The sequence below is a fragment of the Procambarus clarkii genome, chromosome 1 (assembly GCF_040958095.1).
Source record: "Procambarus clarkii isolate CNS0578487 chromosome 1, FALCON_Pclarkii_2.0, whole genome shotgun sequence".
Taxonomy (NCBI): Eukaryota; Metazoa; Arthropoda; class Malacostraca; order Decapoda; family Cambaridae; genus Procambarus; species Procambarus clarkii.
The window spans coordinates 40,820,125-40,834,070 of NC_091150.1; the positions used below are offsets into that span (position 1 = coordinate 40,820,125).

General features: G+C 38.9%; 1 protein-coding gene across 1 annotated transcript in view; it reads left to right on the forward strand.

The window, feature by feature from the left end:
* The window catches only part of LOC123758842 (Ca[2+]-channel protein alpha[[1]] subunit D), a 797,128-nt gene that overhangs the window by 626,913 nt on the left and 156,269 nt on the right, over positions 1-13,946 (forward strand). Inside the window, exons 34-36 of the mRNA XM_069338501.1 lie at positions 3,340-3,564; positions 3,709-3,913; positions 13,722-13,859. Of these exons, the coding sequence (XP_069194602.1) occupies positions 3,340-3,564; positions 3,709-3,913; positions 13,722-13,859 (568 nt within the window). The remainder of the gene's footprint in view (positions 1-3,339; positions 3,565-3,708; positions 3,914-13,721; positions 13,860-13,946) is intronic.

Genomic DNA, 13,946 nt, shown 5'->3' on the forward strand with positions numbered 1-13,946 from the left:
TTGTGCAAATGGCTATCTACAATGCTTTTGTGATGTACAACTACTACATAACAGATAGAAGGAAACTGACATTACTCCATTTCCATGAACAAGTCATTACTGCACTATTGTTCTATAAGTCTAGTAACTGGCCTGAGGAAGATGATGACATCCCACATGCTGCTGATGTCAATGCCACTGGAGCCAATGTTGCACCACCAGGACCATCAACACCCAGACCTTCAACAGCAGGACCTTCAGGTGTGAGGTGCCCACTATTCACTTCACCTAAACCTGCAGACTTACCTTCATCGTCTGAGTCAGAAGACGATGCTGTGATTATCCCTAGTGGTGCTTCTGCTACAACAAGACCCCGTATTGTGGATAATCCAGAACGCCTCAACAGAAACTTGTCCCATACCCAAGTAAAGATACAGAAGCGTCTGAGGTGTCATGTGTGCAAAATGTCGGGTAAAAGGAAGGACACACACTATAAGTGCAAGACGTGTGATGTGGCATTGTGTCCTGCACCATGCTACAGCAGATACCATCGAAAGAGAAAATTCTGGGCCGATAAGCAGTAATGCTTGCCCACCATCCACTCCACCTATACAAAACATGGGTTGACCCTGCAGGAAACATTTTCCAGGAGCAGGTGGAGTGGATAAACAAATGTTCAACCCATGTCATGTTCAACACACAACCCTGAGGTGGTAAGTACAAAAAGTTGTATTATTTTGTATATTTTTTTTTTGTTCATACTTTTGCGTATTGTACTGGCAATATTGTTCTTCAATTGACCCTTATGTGCACATATCCATTTAAAGCATTCTATTAGGAACAATTTCATACCTAAATGAGCACTGTAACATGAAAATTGAGATTAGCAACAAGTAATAATACTAAACATTTGTGGGCAGGAATTGGGAGTGTAGCTGGAAGGCGTCTGGGCACTCACTCGCGGCTAACGCGTGTCCCGTCTTCAACTCATTGGCGGTTAGAGCGTGACCAGGTTTTTTATTTTATATGCTAATATTCCTCTAGAGAATTCTATTGCAAACCCATTCATACCAAAATGAAAGACCTAGGACAAAAATTGAGGTGACTAGAGTGAAAAGAGTGAACACATTTTATCGCTTTTGCGCGCTTCTGGGTAACTCGTTTGCACTTTTTCTGTTTGCTGCGGGTAATTAGCTGGGCTTTTGGAGTTTATATGCATTTAGTGCTGTAGAGAATTCTATTGCAAACACAATGATACCAAATTTAATCTCGTAGGACGAGAATTTAGGTGACAAAGTTGAAGAGAGTATACACTTTTCAGAATTAACGCGCGCTCCCGTGAAACGCTGGAACCCACTACGCATAGTTGAGGGGTGGCATGCCGGGTGCGCAAAAGTGTTAAGTCATCCAACCTGTGGTCTGTCCTTGCGCCCGTGCTGTTCAGACGTTTGCAGCTTTTGCTGTTGTGTTGGTGACGTCTAGGGCTCATTTCGGGCGCAGGGAATTGAGGGTCGCACAGGTTCTTGGTCGCCCATTCTTTATGCGCATCTGCTCCTGTACGGTCTTGTTGCCTTGGGTCGCAGGTTGCAGCCTGTTGTCTCGGCTTTGTGTTGCGGAGTTTGTGGCGGCCGCCTCCTGAGTCAGCCCTTTCTTCTCCTTCTCTTTGGGTATGAAGCTCCAGGAAACCGTAGGGGCTCCCCACAGAAATCCAGTGTTGAATGTAATGAAACGCCATTTTCTGGGTGAGCCCCGGAGGCTCCCTGTCAACCCTCCCTCCCACCGGTCGACGGTTTTTTCTCGTTGGTTGAAGTTTAGCTTCCAAACTGATGCTAGGCAGCCAGCGCAGTAGGTCTGGGGCTCCCCCTCCCACTCTCGTGGTGGGGAGGGCTGCGCAGACAATCGGCGTGGCAGTAAAGTGTGATGTTTGCTTGTTTTCTAGGGATTGTAGGGAGTTTCTACTTCTCTGTTCATTTTTTTTGTTTTAGTTTTTTACCATGTGGGGTTTGTTTTGTTATGCCTACCTTTCTGGGTGCTAAGCCTGGTCGATGGCAGATAAGGAAAACTCCAGTCACAAGGGGGTTTTCCAGGGCCATTGCTCCCTGAAACCTCTCTGAAGGGGCCAGGTTCTGGCACTGGTCCCTGGTAGGTCTGAACTCCTTAGCTAATGTCCCAGTCTAATATATCATACATTAGCTCGATAAGCTCCAGGGAGCCTCCGGGGCTCACCCAGAAAATGGCGTTTCATTACATTCAATGCTGGGTTTTTTTTATCCAAGATATAACATACTTTAACCACTGCACTGCGCCAAACGACAATTCCCCATTCGCCTATTACTGCGCCAACTGGCAAAAGTATTTTTTATCTTTTTGTACACATTCAAAACGCGCTTACGGTAGACTGAGTACGTTATTTGCAAGCACACAGAGTGAAGAAACAGGAAGCGAAAATCTATTTATTCCTGGTGCAACAAAAGCGAAGTCACGTTGTGTACCATATCTTGAGGTTATCTTGAGATGATTTCGGAGCTTTTTAGTGTCCCCACGGCCCGGTCCTCAACCAGGCCTCCACCCCCAGGAAGCAGCCCGTGACAGCTGACTAACACCCAGGTACCTATTTTACTGCTAGGTAACAGGGGCTTAGGGTGAAAGAAACTCTGCCCATTGTTTCTCGCCGGCGCCTGGGATCGAACCCAGGACCACAGGATTACAAGTCCAGCGTGCTGTCCACTTGGCCGACTGGATTACTTTGTTGATTATTACTCACTTCCACAGTACTGAGTGTGTAATACAGTGGGTTACTGTGTAAATTGTGTGTGAAACTTTCCATAATGTAATTTTAGTGAATTTTTAACAAGTAATATCGCGACAATAAACATTTATTGTTGACACATTACTGACATATGTATCACAATTCCATGGAACATTATGAATGTTCTACTGTATACATATTGTAAAGGACACAAATATGCATAATATACGATAAAAGAACAAATAAAACCGCATTGGAAATACATAGAACAAATAATGAAAATATATTTGTGGCAACTTGCGGTGCTTAAATGGCCCGTGATGACATCACAGCGTACCTTGTCCATGTCCCCACAGCCAAAGTAAGTAGAATTTGGTATTTATTTTTACATAGACATGTTCAGGGAAGGGCATATATCATTTTACTAAAAAAAAAATTGGGGCAGAACATTTGATTTCACGCACAGGGGAAATGTCACAATAAACTCACTGCATCACAATGGTTAATAAACACTAAATATGATTATTACAGAATTACAATTTAAAATATAAAGAAATATTTAAAAGTGTTAGATTTTGCTTTTATTATGATTGATACACATTATTTAACAGATTATCAACTTGTTTGTTGCTGTTATCATGGACAACTTTGACTACTTAACACGGGACTGGTCTATCCTTGGTCCACATCACCTGGATGAGTTCATCACACTGTGGTCAGAATATGACCCTGATGCTAAGGGCAGAATTAAACATTTAGATGTGGTTACTCTTCTCCGAAAAATATCTCCTCCACTGGGATTTGGAAAATTGTGCCCATATCGCGTAGCTTGTAAGGTAAGTTGTTACTTCAATTCTTATTATTATTTTTATCTGACTACATACTTTATTTAGAAAAAATCACAAAATTATTTGCATTGAGAGTAAATTTTTATCTTCTATATATTAGAATAACTATTATTTCAACATTTTATTTTTCAGCGTTTAGTGGCTATGAATATGCCTCTAAATACTGATGGAACAGTGATGTTCAATGCAACACTTTTTGCCTTAGTTAGAACATCCTTGAGAATAAAAACTGAGGGCAACATTGATGATGCCAATGAAGAGTTGAGGGCAGTCATTAAGAAGATTTGGAAGCGTACAAATCCTAAACTTCTAGATCAAGTTGTTCCACCAGTTGGAGGTATGACTCAGATTTTGTTAGCTCCTAAATATATATATATATATATATATATATATATATATATATATATATATATATATATATATATATATATATATATATATATATATATATATATATATATATATATATATATATATATATATATATATATATATATATATATATATATATACACACACACACACACACACACACACACACACACACACACACACACACACACACACACACACACACACACACACACACATTATATGACAAAGAGTGCTGGGAAGACGGGACACCACGAGCGTAGCTCTCATCCTGTAACTACACTTAGGTAATTACACTTAGGTAATTACACACACACACACACACACACACCTTAAGGGTCTGAGCGGGTGGTGGAGAGGGTTAAGGCGTACCTGTTATGCCAGTTGCTGGAAGGCTTCTGTGCTGGCTAGGGTTCGAGTCTCCTGGTGGGAAAGTGTTCTAAAGTTGTATACTTAACTCTCGTGTTTAGGAGAGTTGTGCCTTAAGCATAGACACTGTGTCTTCCCATATTAACAGGGACTTGATGAAATTAATTTTTTTAATATTTTAAGAATGTGCATCTGAGCTCAGCATTCCACTTCACCTGATCTTTCAGGCATCCCTGTGTACAGGAATCGTAGCAGACGTGTGGAAACAGGCTAACATAGTTCCAATCTACAAAAGTGGCAGCAGGGAAGACCCCCTCAATTATAGACCTGTATCATTGACAAGTGTAATAGTGAAAGTATTGGAAAAGCTAATCAAAACTAAATGGGTAGAACACCTGGAGAGAAATGATATAATATCAGACAGACAGTATGGTTTTCGATCAGGAAGATCCTGTGTATCGAATGTACTCAGTTTCTATGATCGGGCCACAGAGATATTACAGGAAAGAGATGGCTGGGTTGACTGCATCTATCTGGACCTAAAAAAGGCTTTCGACAGAGTTCCACATAAGAGGTTGTTCTGGAAACTGGAAAATATTGGAGGGGTGACAGGTAAGCTTCTATCATGGATGAAAAATTTTCTGACTGATAGAAAAATGAGGGCAGTAATCAGAGGCAATGTATCGGAATGGAGAAATGTCACAAGTGGAGTACCACAGGGTTCAGTTCTTGCACCAGTGATGTTTATTGTGTACATAAATGATCTACCAGTTGGTATACAGAATTATATGAACATGTTTGCTGATGATGCTAAGATAATAGGAAGGATAAGAAATTTAGATGATTGTCATGCCCTTCAAGAAGACCTGGACAAAATAAGTATATGGAGCACCACTTGGCAAATGGAATTTAATGTTAATAAATGTCATGTTATGGAATGTGGAATAGGAGAACATAGACCCCACACAACCTATATATTATGTGAGAAATCTTTAAAGAATTCTGATAAAGAAAGAGATCTAGGAGTGGTTCTAGATAGAAAACTATCACCTGAGGACCACATTAAGAATATTGTGCAAGGAGCCTATGCAATGCTTTCTAACTTCAGAATTGCATTTAAATACATGGATGGCGATATACTAAAGAAGTTGTTCATGACTTTTGTTAGGCCAAAGCTAGAATATGCAGCTGTTGTGTGGTGCCCATATCTTAAGAAGCACATCAACAAACTGGAAAAGGTGCAAAGACATGCTACTAAGTGGCTCCCAGAACTGAAGGGCAAGAGCTACGAGGAGAGGTTAGAAGCATTAAATATGCCAAAACTAGAAGACAGAAGAAAAAGAGGTGATATGATCACTACGTACAAAATAGTAACAGGAATTGATAAAATCGACAGGGAAGACTTCCTGAGACCTGGAACTTCAAGAACAAGAGGCCATAGATTTAAACTAGCTAAACACAGATGCCGAAGAAATATAAGAAAATTCACCTTCGCAAATAGAGTGGTAGACGGTTGGAACAAGTTAAGTGAGAAGGTGGTGGAGGCCAAGACCGTCAGTAGTTTCAAAGCGTTATATGACAAAGAGTGCTGGGAAGACGGGACACCACGAGCGTAGCTCTCATCCTGTAACTACACTTAGGTAATTACACTTAGGTAATTACACACACTGGAGATACTGGAGTTAAGTGATGTAATACAGCTGCAGACACCAGACATTGTTGCACTCACGGAGACAAAACTTGAAGATGTAATTTTAAATGAGGTCATATTCCCAAGGGGCTACTCAATTTGGAGACGGGACAGAAAAATTAGGAAAGGCGGTGGCGTTGCTGTGCTGGTAAAAGAACACCTAAAGGTGAAGGAAATAATGACTGCCAATCCACAAGAAGTTGACATAATAGCACTAGAGATCTGCTATGAGGATGATAAACTAATGATGATAAATGCATATAGTCCACCGCCAAGCAGCACATGGTCAAAGGAGGAGCTAGATAGTAAACGTGAAGGTCTTATAACAATAATGAGAGAGATTATAGCGAGAGCGGATAACGATAGATCACGACTGTTGATAGTCGGTGACTTCAACTTGAAATCCATAGACTGGGAAGCATATGAAGCTAAAACAGAAGATTTTTGGACCTGTAAATTTGTAGACCTCATCCTGGAAACATTCTTGTATCAACATGTTAAACAAGCTACGAGGATGAGGGAAGGGGACGTTCCCTCCATGCTAGATTTGATATTTACCAGGAAGGAGGAAGAGATATTTGACATTCAGTACCTTCCTCCCTTGGGTAAAAGTGACCATGTCTTTTTGGGAATAAAGTATGCAATGCGTTATAAGCTGGAAGAAAATAAGGAGGTTGAAGCAGTTGAAAAACCAGACTTCAGGAGAGGACATTATGGTGACCTTAGAAATTTTTTTAGTGAGTATAATTGGACAGACTTGATGCTAGGCAAGGAAGTGAATGAGATGTATGGCAAGTTTTGTGAGATATATGATAAAGGCACAAAAAAATTTATACCAAAACAGAGATGCAGAACTAGGAAACAGGATTGGTTCAATAGAAATTGCGGGAGGGCTAGAGACCGAAAGACACAAAAATGGAATCAATACAGGAAGAGGCCGAACCCCCAAACATACCAGCGATACAAAGATGTGAGAAACAACTACACGGCAGTGAGGAGAGAGGCAGAAAGAAATTTTGAAAAAGGGATTGCGGACAAATGTAAAACAGAACCAGGTCTATTCTTTAAATTCATAAACAACAAATTGCAGGTAAAGGATAATATTCAGAGGTTGAAAATGGGAAATAGATTCACGGAAGATGAAAAGGAAATGTGTGAAACACTAAACGAAAAGTTCCAAAGTGTGTTTGTACAAAATGAAATCTTTAGGGAACCAGATACAATAAGAATTCCAGAGAACAACATAGAACACATAGAGGTGTCTAGAGACGAAGTGGAAAAAATGCTCAAGGAGCTCGGTAAGAACAAAGCAGCTGGCCCAGATGGCGTTTCACCATGGGTTCTGAGAGAATGTGCATCTGAGCTCAGCATTCCACTTCACCTGATCTTTCAGGCATCCCTGTGTACAGGAATCGTAGCAGACGGGTGGAAACAGGCTAACATAGTTCCAATCTACAAAAGTGGCAGCAGGGAAGACCCCCTCAATTATAGACCTGTATCATTGACAAGTGTAATAGTGAAAGTATTGGAAAAACTAATCAAAACTAAATGGGTAGAACACCTAGAGAGAAATGATATAATATCAGACAGACAGTATGGTTTTCGATCTGGAAGATCCTGTGTATCGAATTTACTCAGTTTCTATGATCGAGCCACAGAGATATTACAGGAAAGAGATGGTTGGGTTGACTGCATCTATCTGGACCTAAAAAAGGCTTTCGACAGAGTTCCACATAAGAGGTTGTTCTGGAAACTGGAAAATATTGGAGGGGTGACAGGTAAGCTTCTATCATGGATGAAAAATTTTCTGACTGATAGAAAAATGAGGGCAGTAATCAGAGGCAATGTATCAGAATGGAGAAATGTCACAAGTGGAGTACCACAGGGTTCAGTTCTTGCACCAGTGATGTTTATTGTGTACATAAATGATCTACCAGTTGGTATACAGAATTATATGAACATGTTTGCTGATGATGCTAAGATAATAGGAAGGATAAGAAATTTAGATGACTGTCATGCCCTTCAAGAAGACCTGGACAAAATAAGTATATGGAGCACCACTTGGCAAATGGAATTTAATGTTAATAAATGTCATGTTATGGAATGTGGAATAGGAGAACATAGACCCCACACAACCTATATATTATGTGAGAAATCTTTAAAGAATTCTGATAAAGAAAGAGATCTAGGAGTGGTTCTAGATAGAAAACTATCACCTGAGGACCACATAAAGAATATTGTGCAAGGAGCCTATGCTATGCTTTCTAACTTCAGAATTGCATTTAAATACATGGATGGCGATATACTAAAGAAATTGTTCATGACTTTTGTTAGGCCAAAGCTAGAATATGCAGCTGTTGTGTGGTGCCCATATCTTAAGAAGCACATCAACAAACTGGAAAAGGTGCAAAGACATGCTACTAAGTGGCTCCCAGAACTGAAGGGCAAGAGCTACGAGGAGAGGTTAGAAGCATTAAATATGCCAAAACTAGAAGACAGAAGAAAAAGAGGTGATATGATCACTACATACAAAATAGTTACAGGAATTGATAAAATCGACAGGGAAGACTTCCTGAGACCTGGAATTTCAAGAACAAGAGGTCATAGATTTAAACTAGCTAAACACAGATGCCGAAGAAATATAAGAAAATTCACCTTCGCAAATAGAGTGGTAGACGGTTGGAACAAGTTAAGTGAGAAGGTGGTGGAGGCCAAGACCGTCAGTAGTTTCAAAGCGTTATATGACAAAGAGTGCTGGGAAGACGGGACACCACGAGCGTAGCTCTCATCCTGTAACTACACTTAGGTAATTACACTTAGGTAATTACACACACACACACACACACACACACACACACACACACACACAAGAAGAGAACAGTGTTGATGTTTTTACATTCTTGTAAAGCCACTAACACACAGTTTTTTGGGCAGGTTCTTAATCAAACAGATAATGTTAAGTAGGTAATTTCGAGCAAAATTGAAAAAAATTTAACAGATACATTGTAAGAAAATCTGACAAAGATTAGTAGGTACATTAAAGTAAAATTTGAGAGTTATCAACAGGTACATAGTAGCATAATTTGAGGTTTATTTCAAGGTATAATGCAATAAAATATGCCTTCAATATAACAACCATGATGTTAGATGATAGCAAGTATTAGAATGGTGAAGTTGTATGGCTTAGGTATATATATTGGGTGATTTGGTTGCACAAGATACAGTGCGAGTTTAACCCTTAAACTGCACAAAACGTCATATGATGTGTGACATTAACCTCAGTTTTTTTAATTTTCTGAAATTCTTTCAAATGTTTTGTGCATAATCTATTTGGCAAATGCTTCAACTTTGTGTAAGTGATACCAGTGTAACTTGAAAAAAAAAGAAAATAAAAAATAATTTTAAAATTTAATATTGAAAACTTCAAATTTTGAAATCAGCTGCAGAAATATAAAGTATCACCAACTGTACATGTGGTGTTATTATGCTCTCAGAATAGCATATGAACTTTATTTTCATATATTTAGAATATAGGTTTTCAGTATAGTTTACTGTAAAAAAATTTGTCAATATGGCACTTGAAATATGTGCAAAGTTAGACAACAAAAATTTATAACTCCAAACGTTTAGAGTTTATGAAAAATCAATTCTATAGGGATTGTAGGACAGACAGCTGTGCCATGCAGCGGTTGTGTGGTGCCCATATCTTAAGAATCACATCAACAAACTGGAAAAGGTGCAAAGACATGCTACTAAGTGGCTCCCAGAACTGAAGGGCAAGAGCTACGAAGAGAGGTTAGAGGCATTAAATATGCCAAAACTAGAAGACAGAAGAAAAAGAGGTGATATGATCAATACGTACAAAATAGTAACAGGAATTGATAAAATCGACAGGGAAGATTTCTTGAGACCTGGAACTTCAAGAACAAGAGGTCATAGATTTAATTTAATTAAACAAAGATGTAAAAGAAATAGAAGAAAATTCACTTTCGCAGACAGAGTGGTAGGTGGTTGGAACAAGTTAACACTTTCGCATTTCGGCGACATCAAACGTCGTCACTCATTTTTCTCCTGATTCATCTCGGGTAACGAGGTCCGTCATTACTCATTAAAATATTTGTTAAAAATTTAAATTTTATCTGATCTATCTGGGAGTAGTTTCAAAATGAGTGCCTTTAGACTGCGCACAATTTGATATAATAATGAAAGACGTAATATGAAAATTGATGTCAGAATATTGGAAAGATATAAATCATTTTGTAGTGATGAGCATCAAAAAGTGTCCAAAAGTTAAAATATTTTTTAAAATTCCATTTATTGTTCTATTATTATGGGACTAGTTTTAAAATATGCACCTTTAGATTGCACACAATTTGATACCAAAATGAAAGATGTAACATGAAAATTGATGTCAGAACACTGGAAAGATATACTGTACATAATTTTGTGGTGATGAGCATCAAAGAGTGTCCAAAATATTAAAATATTCATTAAAATTCTATTTATTGTTATATTATTATGAGACTAGTTTTAAAATACGCGCCTTTTTATTGCAAACAATTTGATGCCAAACTGAAGGATGTAGCATGAAAATTTATGTTATCAAACTGAACGAGTATATACATTAGTCTGCAGGTGTGCCAGTTGGTGCTCATTCACGATTAACTTGGCCGACTTTAGGCTCTGCTGTGGGGACTCACTCCGGGCTTTTAGACCTTATATGCATATACCACTATAAAGAATTCTATTGCAAACACAATGATACCAAAACAAACGATGTAGCACGAGAAATAAGGTGAGAAAACTGAAACGAGTATATACATCCTCCAGATTTTGGCAGATTTTTACATCGGCGTGGCAGTAACGTGTGATGTTTGCTTGTTTACTTGTTTCCTTGGGATTGTAGGGAGTTTCTACCTCTCTGTTCAGTTTTTTTAGTTTTTTACCATGTGGGGATTGTTTTGTCATGCCTACCTTTCTGGGTGCCTGACCATGGCTGATGGCAGATAAGGAAAATCCCAACCATAAGAGGGTTTTCCAGGGGCCATTGCTCCCTGAAACCTCTCTGAAGGGCCAGGTTCTGGCACTGGTCCCTGGTAGGTCTAAACTCCTTAGCTAATGTCCCAGTCTAATATAACATACATTAGCCCGATAAGCTCCAGGGAGCCTCCATGGCTCACCCAGAAAATGGAGTTTCATTACATTCAACGCTGGTTTTTTTGCCAGACTTCCCTACCCCATTGCAGCTAAACTGTGCCACCTACGATTTTTTATTATTTTTTCCATGATCAGGGAACAAAAATGAACTCTTTTATAAGACGAAAAAAATTTTGGGATTTTTTTTTGTTGTGCCTGTGGGTGTTAACCCTTAAACCGCGCAAATCGTATATATATGATATCAGTGACAAAACCGAAACCGCGCACATCATATATATATGATTTCGCATCTAGCACAGCGCTATAATTTAAACGCTCCACCTGGGATAGGGGCAGCTATAGTACAGCCACGACCGATAGTTGCCAGATGCCACCTAGAAAAATAATCCAGGCCAACATTCTTGGGTGTTAGAGCCAGTATTGAGCAAGCCACCAAGGCTGGCGCACACAGCACGAGCTCACAGCACCACTGTTCAGCTTGTGACCACAGCATCGCCTACAGATGCCATAATATATATGATACTACTATTATTTAGCAGTGATAGTTTTACTGAAGCCCCCTGACTGTGATAAAACTGACCAGGATTCTAATAATAGCAGGATTGTGGTGATATTTAGCGCTGTGCTCCATGGAGGGAGGAGTAAGGCTGTGGAGGGAGGGTTGTGGCGTTGTCTTCTGACTGTGTGTTGCCACCATTTATTGACTGCACTCACCATACCAGCTTAGTGGTTCACTATGGTGAACACAAATGTAGATACTTATATATAACGTGTGTATAGCGTGAGATAACAGCAAGAGGAGTAGGTTGGGAGCCGCCATTTTGGTGAGGGAGGAGCGTTGTCTGCACGACTTGGCATGTTGTTTACTGGTGCCCACTATGGTCTTTGGGCACCATACCAGCTTATTTGTACAGGTATGGTGAATAAAACTGGTAGATACTGATATATAATGTGTGTATGTAGTGTAATAACACCACAAACAATATTGTTGGAGGAGAAATATTAGTGCTTTTGGCCTTGAGGGCGGCCACCGATCAGCTGACTGTATGAGTAGCTATGTCTTTGTGCCTTTACTCACCATACAAGCTTAGATGTACAGTTATGGTGAACAAAACATGTAAATACGTATATATAACGTCTGTGTATAGTGAATAAATGCAAAAGCAGTATTGTGGGAGGAGAATGAGGGCGAGTGAGGTGGTGTTGAGGGAGGGAGTGGCAGTGAGTGGCTCTCTGGTGTGTGGCGGTCACTCCTCGTTGCTTTTTGACTCACAAGACCAACTTAGTAGTTCGTTATGGTGAACAAAACATGCAGATACTTATATATAACCTGTTTATATAGTGTAACAACAGCAAAACTATTTGTTTATTGTTTTATGAACATAATAATTGAATCACTAATATGCACACCATAATTTTGAGTACAGCGATGGTTAACACATTTTATTATATAAATATACCACAATTCACTGTATGGAATAATATTACTGCAAAAAACTAAGAAAAAATCAATCAGAGACATTGAAATAATTAGGTAATAATATATTTGTGGCAACTGCCGTCTGACAGCTCAGGCGGAGTAGACCTCATCTGGCGAAGGCTCTGCCAACGCCCCTTTTTTGCCACACTTCCCTACCCTATTACGGCTAAAATATACCACCTACGATTTTTTTGTTATTTTTTCAGTGATCAGGGAACAAAAATGAACACTTCTATAAGACGAAAGAATTTTTTTAATTTCTTTTTTTTTGTTGCGCCTGTGGGTGTGAATTCCATTTGAGCCCCTAGCGGTTTGAGGGTTAAAGCCATTTGGACCCCTAGCGGTTTGAGGGTTAAGCATGTCAGCTTTTGGTGGTAGTAAAGAGCAATACCACCACCTCTCTGGATTGGCCTACAGTTCTGAAATGCCGAGTAGTTTGGTATGTTAAAGAGTTGTGTTGCACCCTCTTTCAACCACGTTTCAGTAATTACAATATAATAAAGGGGAATTTGTTGTCAACGGTTTTAATTTGAACACTAACATCATCAATGTGTTTGCATAGAGATCTTACATTCAAGCTAATTACAGATACATTGTGATTATGTGTTAATACATTGTTTACATTGTTTGCTGTATAATACTTGCAATTTTGATCATTAAAGTGATGATTGTCATAGATACTTGTTGAGAGGTTTAGTTCTAGGTCTATACTAGATTGCATAAGGAGGCTGTTTGATAGTGCTGAGCCCTCTGCTGCAGCACTTTGTCAGTGTAGAGAAGTGAAAGGAAGAAGAATTGGAAATAAATGTTTATAGGAAACAATACAGTACTCTCCAACCTTCTGGTAAATCAGATACTTTGCCCTTGACTTAATACTTAAAATATAAAAATTTTTATGTTTAACATTTATCTTAAAAATATGAAAACAGCAAACTTTTGTGCTTTTCATTTTGTATAATTTAGAATAATTAATAATTCTCAGGTCAATACAAAGACTCTTCACTTGCTTTCAATTTAATTGTCATTTATATATATTCATTATTATGAATATTCTCTTTTTATGTATTCTCTTTACAGTTGAAGATGATGTCACTGTGGGCAAGTTTTATGCAACTTTTCTAATTCAAGATTACTTCAGAAGATTTAAAAAGAAGAAGCAAGAAATTAAAGAACAAATTGATAAGGACTCTGCCAATACAGTCACTCTGCAGGCTGGTGAGTTTTTTAAGTATTTACCTGAATTTACCAGAGAGCCACTAATGTGGCCTCAACGAGGACAGGAAGCCAGCGGCTTGTGAAGGT